The sequence below is a fragment of the Apodemus sylvaticus genome, chromosome 14 (genome assembly GCF_947179515.1).
Source record: "Apodemus sylvaticus chromosome 14, mApoSyl1.1, whole genome shotgun sequence".
Classification (NCBI taxonomy): domain Eukaryota; kingdom Metazoa; phylum Chordata; class Mammalia; order Rodentia; family Muridae; genus Apodemus; species Apodemus sylvaticus.
In genome coordinates, this window is record NC_067485.1 from 2932694 (window position 1) to 2949900 (window position 17207).

At 38.6% G+C, this 17207-nt stretch overlaps 1 protein-coding gene across 1 annotated transcript; it reads right to left on the reverse strand.

The window, feature by feature from the left end:
* Window positions 1-269: 269 nt before the first annotated feature.
* On the reverse strand, window positions 270-3081 carry LOC127664888 (zinc finger protein 120-like; the record flags this gene model as incomplete). Its single annotated transcript, XM_052157136.1, has 3 exons — window positions 2961-3081; window positions 2701-2761; window positions 270-1146 (listed from the first exon to the last, which is right to left on the reverse strand). Coding segments are annotated over exons 1-3 (972 nt in total), but the record flags the coding sequence as incomplete, so codon positions are not given.
* Between the last annotated feature and the right edge of the window lie 14126 nt (window positions 3082-17207).

Here is a 17207-nt window from a genome sequence, read left to right on the forward strand (position 1 = left end):
TGTGCTATTCAAATGTTTATCACATTGAGTTTATTCATAAGGTGTCTCTTCAGTATGTGCTTTTTTTCTGCATTCTGAGATATTGGTGCTGGGCAAAGGCTTTCTACACTTTTTATTTTCAGAGGGTGTCTTGGCAATTTGCATATTTTCTTGAGAATAAAAACTATGAGGACTTCACCACATTAAATATATTCATGGGCATTTTTAACATGAATTCTTTTATGCCTTTGAAGATGACTATGACATGCAAAGGTTTTACCACATTGACTACATTCATAGGGTTTCTCTCCTGTATGTGTTCTTTTATGCATTCTGAGATGACTGTGTTGTGAAAAGGCTTTATCACAGTGATTACATTTGTAAGGTTTCTCTCCAGTATGAGTTCTTTTATGCAGTTGGAGACTACTGTGCCGTGAGAAGGCTTTATCACATTGATTACATTTGTAGGGTTTCTCTCCAGTATGAATTCTTTCATGCATTTGAAGACTTCTGTGATATGAAAAGGCTTTGCCACATTGGTTACATTCATATGGTTTCTCTCCAGTATGTGTTCTTTTATGCATTAGGAGATTATAGTGTTGTGAAAAGGTTTTACCACATTGATTACATTCATAGGGTTTCTCTCCACTATGTGTTCTTTTATGTCTTAGGAGACCAGTGTGATTTGTAAAGGCTTTATCACATTGATTACATTTGTAGGGTTTCTCTCCAGTGTGAATTCTTTCATGCATTTGAAGACTCCTATGATATGGAAAGGATTGCCCACATTGGTTACATTCATATGGTTTCTCTCCAGTATGAATAACTTGATGCCTTTGAAGATGACTGTGATTTGGAAAGGATTTACCACATTGATTACATTCATAGGGTTTCTCCCTAGTATGAATTCTTTCATGGCTTTTAAGATGACTGTGATTTGTAAAGGCTTTACCAAATTGATTGCATAAATAGGGATTCTGGAGAGTTTGTGTTCTTTTATGTATTTGGAGACAACTGTGCTGTGCAAAAGCTTCAACATATTGAATGACTTCATAGGATTTCTTTTCTATATGAATGCTTTCATGCCTTTGAACATGACAGTGATATGCAAAGGCTTCACATTGAGGATGTTCAGAGGCTTTCTCTCCAGTAATACTTCTTTCATGCCTGTGAAGATAAGCACATGTGAAAGCTTTACCATTCATTACATGGATGAGTATTTTCATCAATATGCGATAATTTTATAATTTGTATAAATTTAGGAAGGAATCAGCACTTAAGGTTTTATCACTTTTTTTAAATTCATGGGGTTCCATTTCATTTTGGGTAGTTTTTCATCTTAGAAGATACTTGTAAGAGCACTTATTACATGGCTCAGATTTATGCATCCTTTTTAAAAAAGATTTATTTATTCTATATGAGTACACTGCAACTGTCTTTAGACAGACCAGAAGAGAACATCAGATCTCATTACAGATGGTTCTGAGCCATCATGTGGGTGCTGGGATATGAACTTAGCACCTCTGGAAGAGCATTCACAGCGCTTAACCACTGAGCCATCTCTCCAGCCCCCAATCTCTTTTCTTCTTCTTCTTTCTTTCTTTTTCTTTCTTTCTTTTTTTTTTTCTCGGTTTTTTGGATTTTTTTTTTTTTTTTTTTTTTGAGGCAGGGTTTCTTTGTGCAGCCCTGGCTGTCCTGGAACTCACTCTGTAGACCAGGCTGGCCTTGAACTCAGAAATCTGCCTGCCTCTGCCTCCCAGAGTGCTGGGATTACAGGCATGCACCACAACTGCCTGGCCTCCCAATCCTTTTTCTAAGGTAGGTTTTTCAAATATTTTAAGGAAATTGAAGAACTCAAAGCTTTTCCACTCTGATCCCATTCACAAATTTTTCTGTGATTTGTGTCATTCTACATTTGCAAAGTGAACCAGTGAAGAATTTCCACATTCATAGCACTCAAGATTATTTTCTACAGTGCAAGCTTGTTGATGTATTCCCATTGAAGTTGGAAAAGCAATTAATTGTAACTTGTTTCAAACTCAGAAAATCTACTCATTTTGGGGATGACTATGGATATTCAACTTGTTCTGGGATAAAAAGAAGTTCATTACTTTGTCAATACCACTTATCCATACACAGCTCGTTTCTACTGTGACACAGATTATACCTATGAAAGGAAAACTAAGAAATAAAAGGATTCCACATTGAATTCACACAGTTAAACTTTTTGTTCCTCATAACACATGTGGTATAAGGAAAAAGTTACTCCACAACAACCTTGTTACCTCTCATAAACTGCCCCTCTCATTAAACTTAGCAACATCACTACAAGTATGTGAGAAATACCAGCTTTACTATGCACTGCTTGTTTATTAGAAGTTCACATATATTTTTCACCTATTCAATATTGATAGCTTTAAAGTATCTGGGTGGTACGAGAAGAAATGAATGGATGGGCACCTTTAAAGTATAGCTCTATAAGTTCTATGATTCAGATGGTGATATATGATAAGGCATTGTTTCCATGTCTCCTTTCTAAAAGGAATATCTCACAAAGGAAATTTCAGTACCTGCAACTGAATTACATGGTTTTATGAAAATTTAATAATCATCAATACACTTAAAGATATTCTGATTTACACATTTGCCTTTCCTTAAAACTTCCAGGTCATAATAAAATTTCTTCAGAAATATTTGTATGAGTTTGCACATGGTATTTACCTTCCATGTCTTCTAGAACTCTGATGATGTTCTTCAATATTGTGGCCTTCCCAATTAAAGCCTAAAATATAGTGCCAGAAAATGTAGGATATAATATTAGAAATTATGCAAAATTTAAGTTACTACTTCAGTGAAACTTAGAGCCATGTCTGATTTATTTTCCTCATTCCTCTTCTTCCTCAATTGAAACTACAAAAGAGCATCAAAAGAAAGAAACAGTTGTCCCTTATTTTAAAAAGGGAAAGAGAATTTGGTCTTACCTATAGTATTAAGGTTCCTGTAGGTCTCCAGCATGACATCTTTGTAGAGATTCTTCTGAGAAGGATTTAGCAAAGCCCACTCTTCCCGAGTGAAGTTCACATGCACATCCTCATAAGTCACTGCATTCTAGAATATCCCATATACGTTATTTTTTTTAAAGCATAGAAATGATAACATGGGACATTGCATACTTCATTGACAGTATGTTCATATGATTCTGGTTCTTCCCCCACTCATTTCCTGACCCAGAAGTTCTAATGAAACTACCAGTAATTTTAGAAGAAATCTAAATAATGAGGTTCATCTATCATTTCCATGCCCTTTGAATGGGATATAACCTTGGAAGGCAAATGCCCATTAACAGACAAAGAAAAGGGGGCAAGCAGTCAAATCAATAATACGTAGCAAATATCAGAGAAAATTTAAGAGCAATTACTAATTACAAAAATAACCAGCAAGGTGGGTCTAATGGCTCAGACCCTTCATCCGTGCATTTAGGAGACAAAGGCAGAAGTATTTCATTTAGTTGGATTGCAGCGTGGTGTATGCAATGAGTTCTAGGATACCCAGGGGTACATATTAAGATCCTGTCTCCCAGCCGGGCAGTGGTGGCGCACGCTTGTAATCCCAGTACCCTGGGAGGCAGAGGCAGGCGGATCTCTGAGTTCGAGGCCAGCCTGGTCTACAGAGTGAGTTCCAGGACAGCCAGGGCTACACAGAGAAACCCTGTCTTGAAAAAACCAAATCCAAAAAACCAAACAAACAACCAAAAAAAAAAAAAAAAAAAAAAGATCCTGTCTCCACTGCAAAAATCAAACACACAAACCAAAAAGATAGAAAGAACTCAGCTGTCTTTACTTAAGTTCCTAAAAGAATGATACATCCATCCATTCCAGTTCTGTATACATCTTCTAGAAACCAGAGGTGTCTCAGTTCAAACTGTTACAGTAATAAGATATTACCAAAAGTGTATTTTAAACAGTTACAATGGAACAGATGAAAACATTAGCAATGTTAATGGTGATCTTGTGAAAACAAGTTAGGATAGGAGAGATGGCTCAGCAGTGAAGAGCTCTTGCAGATCCTGCAAACAACTGAGCTCAATCTCCTGTAATACATGGGGCTCACAACTATCCATTACTGCAGTTTGAGGAGGTCTGAGGCCATCTTCCTACTACTGTGAGGACCAGGCACACATAGGTGCGTGTTCATGCACACAGGCAAAATACTGTCTCTACATAAATTCAAAACAAACAAAATACATAGGAAGAATGTCACAAAACTCCATTCTAATGATCAGAAGGTTCAAGCAGTAATAATATCATGAATACGTGCCATGCTGGAAAATAGAATGATACTCTCAAGCAAATTTCAAAAATCAGGATGTTGGTGAAAACTCACTCAGCACAATAGCACATGTTTGACATGTTAAAAAAAACCCTAAACAGGGAGACAGTGAAACTAATCGAAGCTTTGGACCAATTGGATTTAACATATATATATATATAAAACTTTTCATCCCAAAGCAAAAGAATGTACCGTTTTCTCAGGACCTCATGGTAACTTCTCCAAAATCAATCATATAGTTGGTAACAAGACAGACCTCAACAAATATAAGAAGATTGAAATAATCCCATGCCTCCTATCAGATCACTATGGAGTAAAAGTGGTATTTAATAACAATAAAAACAACAGAAAGCCCACATATACATGGAAACTGAACAATACTCAATGGTACCTTGGTAAAGGAAGTAGTAAAGAAAGAAATCAAAGATTTTTTAGAACTTAACGAAATTGAAGGCACAACATACAGAAATCTATGGGACACAATGAAAGCAGTGCTAAGAGGAAAATTCATAGCTTTGAGTGCCTCCAAAAAGAAATTCGAGAGAGCATACACTAGCAGATTAATGGAACAACTGAAAGCCCTGGAACAAAAAGAAGCTAATTCACCCAGGAGGAGGAGAAGACAGGAAATCATCAAACTCAAGCTGAAATCAATCAAGTAGAAACCAAGAGAACCATACAAAGAATCAACAAAACCAGGAGCTGGTTCTTTGAAAAAAATCAAGATAGATAAACCCTTAGCCAGACTAACCAAAGGGCACAGAGAAAGTATCCAAATTAACAAAATTAGAAATGAAAAGGGAGATATTACAACAGAAACTGAGGAAATTCAAAAAAATCAACAGATCCTACTAAAAGAGCCTGTACTCAACACAACTGGAGAATCTGGAGGAAATGGACAATTTCTTAGACAGATACCAAATACCAAAATTAAACCAGGATCAAATAGATCATCTAAACAAACCCATAAGCCCTAAAGAAATAGAAGGGGTCATAGATAGCCTTCCAATAAAAAAAAGCACAGGACCAGATGGTTTCAGTGCAGAATTCTATCAGACCTTCAAAGAAGACTTAACACCAATACTCTTCAAATTATTCCACCAAATAGAAGCAGAAGGAACACTACCCAACTCCTTCTACGAAGCCACAATTACGCTGATACCAAAACCACACAAAGATCCACTAAGAAAGAGAATTTCAGGCCAATTCTCTTATGAATATTGATGCAAAAATACTCAATAAAATTCTTGCCCACCGAATCCAAGAACACATCAAAATGATCATCCACCAGGATCAAGAAGGCTTCATCCCAGGGATGCAGGGATGGTTCAATATAAGGAAATCCATCAATGCAATCCACTACATAAACAAACTCAAAGAAAAAAAACCACATGATCATTTCATTAGATGATGAAAAGGCATTTGACAAAATTCAGCATCCTTTCATGCTAAAAGTTTTGGAAAGAACAGGAATTCAAGGCCCATACCTAAACATAGGAAAAGCAATATACAGCAAACCGGTAGCCAGCATCAAACTAAATGGAGAGAAACTTGGAGCAATCCCACTAAAATCAGGGACTAGACAAGGCTGCCCCCTCTCTCCATATCTTTTCAATATAGTTCTTGAAGTCCTAGCTAGAACAATTAGACAATATAAGGAGGCCAAAGGGATACAACTTGGAAAGGAAGAAGTCAAACTATCACTATTTGCAGATGATATGATAGTATAATTAAGTGACCGAAAAAACTCTACTAGAGAACTCCTACAGCTGATAAACAACTTCAGCAAAGTGGCTGGCTACAAAATCAACTCAAGCAAATCAGTAGCCTTTATATACTCAAAGGATAAGTAGACTGAGAAAGAAATTAGGGAAATGACACCCTTCACAATAGCCACAAACAGCATAAAGTATCTTGGGGTGACTCCAACCAAACAAGTGAAAGACCTATATGACAAGAACTTCAGATTTCTGAAGAAGGAAGTCAAAGAAGATCTCACAAAATGGAAAAATCTTCCATGCTCATGGATTGGCAGGATTAATATAGTTAAAATAGCCATCTTGCCAAAGGCAATCTACAGATTCAATGCAATCCCCATCAAAATCCCAACCCAGTTCTTCATTAAGCTAGAAAGAGCAATGCTCAAATTCATCTGGAATAACAAAAAAACCAGGATAGCTAAAACTATTCTCAACAGTAAAAGATCTTCAGGGGGATTCAGTATCCCAGACTTCAAACTTTGCTACAGAGCAATAGTGATAAAAACTGCATGGTATTGGTACAATGTCAGGCAAGCGGATCAATGGAATAGGATTGAAGACCCAGAAATGAACCCACACACCTATGGTCACTTGATCTTCGACAAAGGAGCTGAAAGCTTCCAGTGGAAAAAAAGATAGTCTTTTCAACAAATGGTGCTGGTTCAACTGGAGGTCAGCATGCAGAAGAATGCGAATCGATCCCTTCTTCTTCTTCTTCTTCTTTTTTTTTTTTTCTTTCGGATTTGGTTTTTTTTTGAGACAGGGTTTCTCTGTGTAGCCCTGGCTGTCCTGGAACTCACTCTGTAGACCAGGCTGGCCTCGAACTCAGAGATCTGCTTGCCTCTGCCTCCCAGAGTGCTGGGATTACAGGCGTGAGCCACCACTGCCCGGGGAATCGATCCATTCTTATTCCTAGTACTAAGCTCAACTCCAAATGGATCAAGGACCTTCACATAAAACCTGACACACTGAAACTAATAGAAAAGAAACTGGGGAAGACCCTTGAGGACATGGGTACAGGGGAAAAGTTCCTGAATAGAACACCAATAGCTTATGCTCTAAAATCAAGAATTGACAAGTGGGACCTCATAAAACTAAAGTTTTTGTAAGGCAAAGGACACTTTTAAAAGGATAAAACGTCAACCAACAGATTGGGAGAGGATCTTCACCAACCCTAAATCTGACAAAGAGCTAATATCTAATATATACAAAGAACTCAAGAAGGTAGAACCTAGAGAACCAAATAACCCCATTAAAAGTAAGGTACCAAGCTAAACAAAGATTTTTCACATGCAGAACTTCGGAGGGCTGAGAAACACCTTAAGAAATGTTCAACATCATTAATCATTAGGGAAATGCAAATCAAAACAACCCTGAGATTTCACCTCACACCAGTCATAATGGCTAAGGTCAAAAACTCAGGAGACAGCAGGTGCTGGCGAGGATGTGGAGAAAGAGGAACACTCCTCCACTGCTGGTGGGATTTCAAGATGGTGCAACCACTTTAAAAATCAGTCTGGAGGTTCCTCAGAAAACTGGGCATGGCACTTCTGGAGGACCCTGCTATACCACTCCTGGGCATACACCCAGATGATTCCCCAGCATGTAATAAGGACACATTCTCCACTATGTTCATAGCAGCCCTATTTGTAGTAGCCAGAAGCTGGAAACAACCGAGGTGTCCCTCAACGGAGGAATGGATACAAAAAATGTGGTATATTTACACAATGGAGTACTATTCAGCCATTAGAAACAGTGAATTAATGAAATTTGTAGACAAATGGATGGAGCTGGAGAACATCATACTAAGTGAGGTAACCCAGTCTCAAAAGATCAATCATTGTATACACTCACTGATAAGTGGATATTAACCTAGAAACTTGGAATACCCAAGAAATAATCCACATATTAAATGATGTCCAAAAAGAGCAGAGGAGTGGCCCCTGGTTCTAGAAAGACTCAATGCAACAGTATAGGGGAATACCAGAACAGGGAAGTGGGAAGGAGTAGATGGAGGGACAGGGGGAGGGAAGAGGGCTTATGGGACTTGCGGAGAGTGGGGACCCAGAAAAGGGGAAATCATTTGCTATGTAAATAAAGAATACATCGAATAAAAAAAAACCCAGCCAGGCGGTGGTGGTGCCCACTTTTAAACCCAGCACTTGGGAGGCAGAGGCAGGGGGATTTCTGAGTTCTGAGGCCAGCCTGGTCTACAAAGTGAGTTCAGGACATCCAGGGCCACACGAAGAAACCCTGTCTCGAAAAAACCAAAATTAATAATAATAACAACAACAACAACAATAATAATAATAAACTAGCATAGTAGCTTAGCACTGAATTGCTGTAACTGTATGTTGTTATTTATGGAAAGATTCTATTGTGGTGAAGGCATGACAGCATGAGAATTAGGCTGAAGGATCAATTTCAACCACAATGCATTAGACTAAAAGAAGATTGGTTTTGTCCATAGACACTCAACACCCATCCTGAGAAGGAATTGTACAAAAGCTTCCTTCTACAAAAGCTTCCATATTCTCCCCAAGAAAGCCACCAAGGAGTAACAAATTCAAAGACATCATCCTATCTGGGAGCTTTATGATTTAACTAACTGCATAGTGACCCTGGTCACAATAGGCTCAGGTTCATTCCATGGAGAAAATGCATATAATTCAATTTCAATGATCCTCAAATTCTGCAACTCACCATATTGTTCAAAGGTCCAAAGTCTCTTTATATACTCAAGATACTATTTACAAGTTGGGCTAATACAAGTTACATTTTTATAACAAGCAATCACATAGAATATTCTTTCCCTTTAAAATATACAAGGGTATGTATTTAGGGAAGATTATAAGAAGGCAAGTAACCCAGAAGGGCAAACACCAAATCCTGTGGCTCTGTCTCAGATACACAGCTCCAATTGTAAAGAGGTTAGATGGCCCTATCCCCACAATTCCTCATACATCTCTTTATTTGCTTAGTTCCACTCCCTATATGTAGGTGTCTAAGGCAGATGCCTCATAGGTTGTGAATATTAACATATTGTGATCTCAGTATGAAACTGAGGCTTGATCTCCGGGGCTTCAGACAATGAATTCTCACACTCAGTGGGGGATCTGACTCTGCCAAACACAGATGGCTGACATAATGCTGAACTGAAACCACAGACCGAGCATCCATGATCTCAGATTTTTTGCATCACTCTTGTTTCTAGGACCAGCACAACATGGTTGATCCCGCCATGTTTAGCTTCTAATTTGGGATGGACTCCACCATGCTTGGACCACAGTTGGAGCAGGCTTCATGCAAAGTTGCTCCCTGGGACTAGGAATCATTTTGCTTACTGCTTGCACTAACTGAGAGATTAACAGGACAAAGTTTTACTACTATGGCACTGTTTTAAGCTTCCAATTCAGAGTAATGGCCTTCATGTTAATTGTGATGATCCCCTTGAATAACAGATTTTAAAAATCAGTGTATGATTTGTAATAACACCAAAAGCTGTTTGTTTGGCACCACTTCTTTATAATGAGAGGTAAAACCTTAAGGTAAAAAAAATCTCATTTTCCCAGGGAAGCAAATTGAGCTCTTCATATAGACTTCCTAACAATGGGCTGTTAATCATTGATAACTCTGACATAGAAAGAGAACCTCAAAGCTGAGTCAGTTCCTATAACATCTGGCCAAAGATAATACCTAGGCTGGAGCTGAATCAGCTCATGAAATTTGCTCAAGGCCTCACCAATTAAGTAAAGCTAATGTTGCAGCCAATCAGAAACTGAACCATGTAACTTTCCCTGTACCCACCAATGAAGTTTTAGATTATCTAACCTTTCCTTTTAATTTCCTATAAAAGACTTGTGCGCCTTTGCCTGGAGTCACCATTTTGATAAATGGTTATTCCATGCATGCTGGTAATTTCTGCCTAATAGAGAATTGTTGCCATTGCATACTATTTGAATCTGGGGTCTTCCTTCAGTGTGTCTTGTACCGTACCAATAAGGTATAAAGCACTTTTGAAAACAAGTCTATTCTCATTTTCATGTGTATATTTATGTGTGAGCTAGAGAAGGTCTTCCTTGTGTATACGGGTGACACAGCAGAAAAGAGGGAGTCAGATCATGTGGATGTAGAGTAGAAGGTTGCTATGAGTCTCCCGGGATGGGTATTGGTATCTGAACTAAGATCAACCCCAATAAGAATACTTCTTGAGTGACCTGTGTAGCCCACTTAGTCCTTTTTTACTGAAGAAAAGGCCTTTCACAGATTAATAACAAACATCTAAATAAAGGAAGAAATAAAGAAAGTGCTCCTGGGAACCTGAAGTGTCAGTATTTAGATGCTGGGTATGGGACAATTTTGGTGGCCTGTGGACAATCCCCACTCTCTGTTATCTGGGACCCAATACTGACCCTAGTGCTGCACCTTCCTCTTCCCTTGTCCTTACGCCTTACAGAAATCACCAACCTTTGACCCATGTGCTCTTCTTTCTGCCTCATCTCTGTGTCCAAGCCCCCAACTCTGGGTAGTCAACCCCTGCTCAACCGATCCCATGTCATGCCTGCTGAAAGTCCAGGCCGGGTATCCACCAATCTACCACATTCTTCATATTTGCCCCTAACACTGGAATACCACCCAAGGGGCAACTTCCCATTTCCACTGTTCATACCTACTGAGGATCTCTAAGGTTATCTCCTCCTGGTGTACTCTTCCCCAATCCTCCAACACCAGCAAGCGTTAAATACCCTGTGGATACAACAGCCTAGCAGTACAGTAAAAAGCACAATCCCCACCATACTCTCTGAAAATGCAGAAAACAGAGATCAGGGTAAAACTATGTTTCCAAATCAGTCAAACCCAGAAATCAGGATTTCTTTAATCACCACAACCACTGAACACAGATGCATAAATGTCAGCTAGGGACATAATAACAGCTGAGAAATATGTCACCAAAAGAGCCATGGTATCCTATTACAACAGGTCCTGAATATACCAACATAGCTGAAGAACAAGAACAAATCCTTAAAGCCAAATACATAAAGATAGAGGTCCTTAAATAGGAAATAAAAAAATCACTTAAATAAACACATGAAAACACAAACAATTGGAGAAAATAATAAATATCTCCAAGAAGGTCAAGAAAACACAAACAGAGTTAGACCAACAAATATTTCAAATAAAGCTGAAAAAAAAACCAAAACAGTTGAAGCAAACAAAAAAACTGTTGAAGACTTGAAAATAGTAATAGAAGCAATTAAAATAAACAGGGGCTGGAGAGATGGCTCAGTGGTTAAGAGCACCGACTGCTCTTCCAGAAGTCCTAAGTTCAATTCCCAGCAACCACATGGTGGCTCACAACCATCTGTAATGGGATTTGATGCCTCTTCTGGTGTGTCTGAAGAGAGCAATGGTGTACTCACATAAACATAAAATATAAATAGATCTTTAAAAAAATAAAAATAAGAGTTTCAAAGAACAAATTTCAAGTAAGATAAAATAAAAATAGACCTATTAGAATTAGACCTGTTTTCTCAATGGAGGTTCTAGAAGCCATTAGGACTTGGACAATGTGCTTCAAACTCCTAGGAACCAGAATCCAGAACATATTACTATACCCTGAAAATGTTCAAAAATCATGAACAGATCTGGGCAATGGTGGCACATGCCTTTAATTTCAGCATTTGGGAGGCAGAGGCAGGTGGATTTCTGAGTTCACGGCCAGCATGGTCTACAGCATGAATTCCAGGACAGCCAGGTCTACACAGAAACCAAAAATAATTTTAAATAGAGAAATTAAGACACTCCATGTTTAAGCCAAATTCAGCAATATCTATCTATAAATAAAATCATGCAAAAGTTGCTAGAAGGAAAACTCCAATCCATGGAGGCTAGCTACATACATGAAAACACAGGAAATAATCTTACATATTAGAAAAATCCAAAAGGGAACTACACACAGATACACACAGACACACATACACACACACATACACACACAGACACATACAGACAGACAGACAGACACACACACACACACACCACTACTTGCACCACCACAAATAAAATAATAGGAAGTAACAATCATTGCTCATTGCTATTTTCCAGTATCAAAGGTCCCAGTGCCCCAATAAAAAGACACAGATTAACAGAATGGAAGTAGTTAAAACAGGATCCATCTTTCTGCTGCCTACAAAAATACAGTTTAATGTCAAGGATAGACATTACCTCAAAATAAAAGGCTGCAACCATATATTCAAAGCAAATGGACCTAAGAAAAAAGCTGGTATAGCTAGTTCAACATCTACCAAAATAGACATCAACTAAACTTAATCAAAAGAGATGAGGAAGTATACTATATATTCACATACACATCTTTGTCTCAATGAGTAGAACTCACAGATGTTAAATCCACATAATATATTCAACTTAAGTAGACCTACAACGCCTAGTAAAATAGAAGAATTCAGAACAAAACCCAAAACCAAAGAAGCCCAGTGAAGGATGATTTTAGTGAATAATTTAATCAAATTTTCAAAGAAAGACTTACTGTCAATAATGCTTGAAGTATTCTACAAAATAGAAACAAAATGAACCTTACACAATTTGTTTGATAAATCCAAAATTAACCATGATACCCAAGACATATGAAGACTTAACAAAAAAGACCAATCTCCTCCATGAACGTAGATGTATTGCCAGAAAAGTAACCTGACAGAAATAAACCACAGAATAATCTCATTAGACACCAAATAAGCCTACATCAACATCCAACACTGCTTCATAATGAAAGTCTTACAGAATACAGAAACAAGGGACCTATCTAAATATAATAAAAGAAATTGACAGCAATTCTATAGCCAATATCAAATTAAATGCGGAGAAAAACACAAAGCAGTTCAACTAGAATCATAAACAAGACAAAAATGACTACTTTTTCCATGTCTATTCAGAATAGTACTTTTAAGTTCTAGCCAGACCAGTAGGACAACTGAAAGAGATCAAGGGGACATAATTTGGAAAGGAAGAAGTCAAAATATCCTAATTGGAGGATGGCATGATATTATATATAAATGGCAAAAAAAACCCCTACCAATCCCCTGAAGTTTCAAGAAAGTGGCTGGATATAAGATTAATCCAAATAAAATCAGTGGCCCTCTGATATAACTTCTATGAAAAATGATAAACAGATTGAGAAAGAAATCAGGAAAATAGCACTGTTCACAATAGCATCAAATAATATAAAATATGTTGGAATAGAAAAAAATTTTAAAAAGAAAGTGAAAAAGGAATCTACAGATTTAACACAATCTCCATTAAAATTCTAAAACAAGCCTGGCAATGGTGGTGCACGCCTTTAAGCCCAGCACTTGGGAGGCAGAGCCAAGAGGATTTCTGAGTTTGAGGCCAGCCTGGACTACAGAGTGAGTTCCAGGACAGCCAGGGCCATACAGAGAAACCCTGTCACAAACAAACAAACAAACAAACAATCAAAAAAAAAAACAATTTACAGACCTTGAATGGACAATCCCAGCTTCAGATGGAGTCACAAAAAGCCAAGATACCTAAAATACACTAATAGCTAAAATAATATTCTAGAAATAACTTCAGTTCTTTACTCAAATTCTAAATTGCCCTGGTGGGTGAATCTTCCGTAAATGGCCAGTTTGAACTTTTAGTGATCATCTAAAATTGATTACCTGACTACTCATTGCCAATCCAACTACTGTCAAAGCAGGAAAGTCCACTTCCTTCCTCTCCAACCCTTGTGTTGTGACCAAGCCAGCTTCAAAGGTTGTCCCTGAAGTCAGTTCTTACACAGGTTCCTCTTTATTTGTAATTTCCCCCAAAAGGACAGAGACCTCAGAAAACATTGTTCTCTATGGCTTCCCACTGACTAGTCAGGGCATGGATTAGAAAGTGTGGCAGGACTACCTTCCAGGAACTGGGTGGCAGAGGCAAGATGGAGTATTCAATGTAATTCTCAGTTATGTAGGATAAGGCAAGTCTGAGCTACAGAAGATATTGCTATGAATGCAGACAAATAATCAAAGCACTTGGGAAAAAGAAATGAGCTTCGTAATGATCAGGAAACACTGGAGAATTGAAACAAATAAGGAATAAGCAGTATTCTTTGAAAAAGGAAATGTAAAAAGGATTACTAACAATGGGCTTTTGGGGGAGATAAATATAATTGTAAAAATGCATACGCATATTGACTTTGAAAAAGAGCAGGCTAGGCTGGGCTGGTGGTGGTGCACGACTTTAATCCCAGCACTTGGGAGGCAGAGACAGGCAGATTTATGAGCTTGAGGACAGACTACGAAGGAGGAGGAGGAGAAGGAGGAGAAGAAGAAGAAGAAGAAGAAGAAGGAGAAGGAGAAGGAGAAGGAGAAGGAGAAGGAGAAGGAGAAGGAGAAGGAGAAGGAGAAGGAGAAGGAGAAGGAGAAGGAGAAGGAGAAGGAGAAGGAGAAGGAGAAGGAGAAGGAGAAGGAGAAGGAGAAGGAGAAGGAGAAGGAGAAGGAGAAGGAGAAGGAGAAGGAGAAGGAGAAGAAGAAGAAGAAGAAGAAGAAGAAGAAGAAGAAGAAGAAGAAGAAGAAGAAGAAGAAGAAGAGGAGGAGGAGGAGGAGGAAAAAGAAAAAGAAGAAGATAAGATACTTTATGACTTTGCACCTTTGTGGACTGTTTGCTGTTGAGTCCGGTAACCGACACACACAGCTGCACCCAATGGCCTGTGTCTCACATATCAGAGCTGACTTAAGTATGTCAATGAGCACTGCACATATCTACATAGGACCATGCCTTAACTAGAAATTTATTTATTTATTTATTTTAATTTTTTTTTTTTTTTGAGACAGGGTTTCTCTGTGTAGCCCTGGCTGTCCTGGAACTCACTCTGTAGACCAGGCTGGCCTCGAACTCAGAAATTCACTTGCCTCTGCCTCCCAAGTGCTAGGATTAAAGGCATGCGCCACCACTGCCCGGCCTAACTAGAAATTTAAATTCATTGGATCAATTGAATCTCTCCAAATTTATGCCCACCAATATTGTAGGTTTTCATTAAAATGTATGAACACATAGTAAGAAATTACAGAGTCACTCACCCTACATCAATCATGTCCTTCATAATGGTGGGAACTGCAGCTGTGTGCCTATAACTTGAGTTAGTCTGTGATCTAGCTATTGCCTACCGCGTTTCACTCTGCACTATACACAGAACACTGTTCCTCCTATTCCAGTCTGAGGGCAGAAGCCATGCTCAATTCAAATGCACAGTTCATTCCATGACTCAAATGGGTAATTTTAAAACTATCTTGTGATATTGCCCTGTAACTTAAGAATTTAGAAACTTTAACCCAGAGGTAAACAAGGTCATTGCCCTGGGAAGCAACAGATTTTGGAATCAGGGCCTTGTGAGCAACATAACTTATGTCACAAACATTCTTGTAATGGGCTGAAAATCCAACTGTTTTAGAATTAGTATGCCTTCCCAGGCCAAAAAAAAAAAATCACTCAGCACACAATTAAAATATTAATTAATAAATAACTCAACCAAAAAAAACCAAAACAAATAAACAAAAAACCAAAAACAAAGCTGGGCAGTGGTGGTGCACACCTTTAGTCCCAGCTCTTGGGAAGCAGAGGCAGGTGGATTTCTGAGTTCAAGGCCAGCCTGGGCCAGCTGGGAGAAGTCAGTGTGCTCCAGTGAATCCAGCGGGCCCCAGCGGGAGCCTTCGGGTGCCTGCTTTGGGATCGGAACAGCCTGGGCAGCAGCACACTGTCTACAAGCAGTGCAGGAGGTAAGCTGTGCACCAGAGGCCAACTGGGAAGGGGCAGCTTGCACTGGTGAGTCCAGCACTGACAAGATAAACTAACACCAGTGAGAACTAGATGGCAAAAGGCAAACGCAGGAACGTCACTAACAGAAATCAAGGCAATATGGCAACATCTGAACCCAATTCTCCTCTACCAACATGTCCTGGATACCCCATCACACCAGTAAAACAAGATTTGGATTTAAAATCACTGGTCATGATGCTGGTACAGGAACACATGAAGGACATACATAAAGAAATTCAGGAGAAAATGGATCAAAAGTTAGAAGCCCTTGCAAGGGAAACACAAAAATCATTGAAAGAAATCCAGGAGAATACAAAAGCCAACAAGGAGGAAATGCAAAAAACACTTAAAGAAATACAGGAGAACTTTGGTCAACAGGCTGAGGTCATGAAAGACGAAACACAAAAAGCTCTTAAAGAAATACAGGAGAACTTTGGTCAACAGGCTGAGGTCATGAAAGACGAAACACAAAAATCTCTTAAAGAATTACAGGAAAACACAAACATGCAAGTGAAGGAGCTAAGCAAAACCATCCAGGATCTAAAATCAGAATTAGAAACAACTAAGAAAACTCAAAGGGAGACAACTTTGGAGATAGAAAGCCTTGGGAAGAAATCAGGGGACAGAGATGCAAATATCAACAACAGAATACAAGAGATAGAAGAAAGAATCTCAGATGCTGAAGATTCCATAGAAACCATGGACTCAACAGTTAAAGAAAATGCAAAATGCAAAAAGCTTGTAACCCAAAATATCCAGGAAATCCAGGACACAATGAGAAGACCAAACCTAAGGATTATAGGCATAGATGAGAGTGAAGATTTACAACTTAAAGGGCCAGCAAACATCTTCAATAAAATTATGGAAGAAAACTTCCCTAACCTAAAGAGAGAGATGCCCATGAATATACAAGAAGCCTACAGAACTCCAAACAGACTGGACCAGAACAGAAATACTTCCCGTCACATAATAATCAAAACACCAAATGTTCTAAACAAAGAAAGAATACTAAAGGCAGTAAGAGAAAAAGGCCAAGTAACATATAAAGGAAGACCTATCAGAATCACAGCAGACTTTTCACCTGAGACTATGAAGGCTAGAAGGTCCTGGGCAGATCTCATGCAGACTCTAAGAGAACACAAATGCCAACCAAAACTACTATATCCAGCAAAACTCTCAATCACCATAGATGGAGAAACTAAGATATTTCATGACAAAACCAAGTTTACCCAATATCTATCCACAAACCCAGCCCTATAAAGGATAATAGGAGGACAACACCAATACAAGGAGGGAAACTTC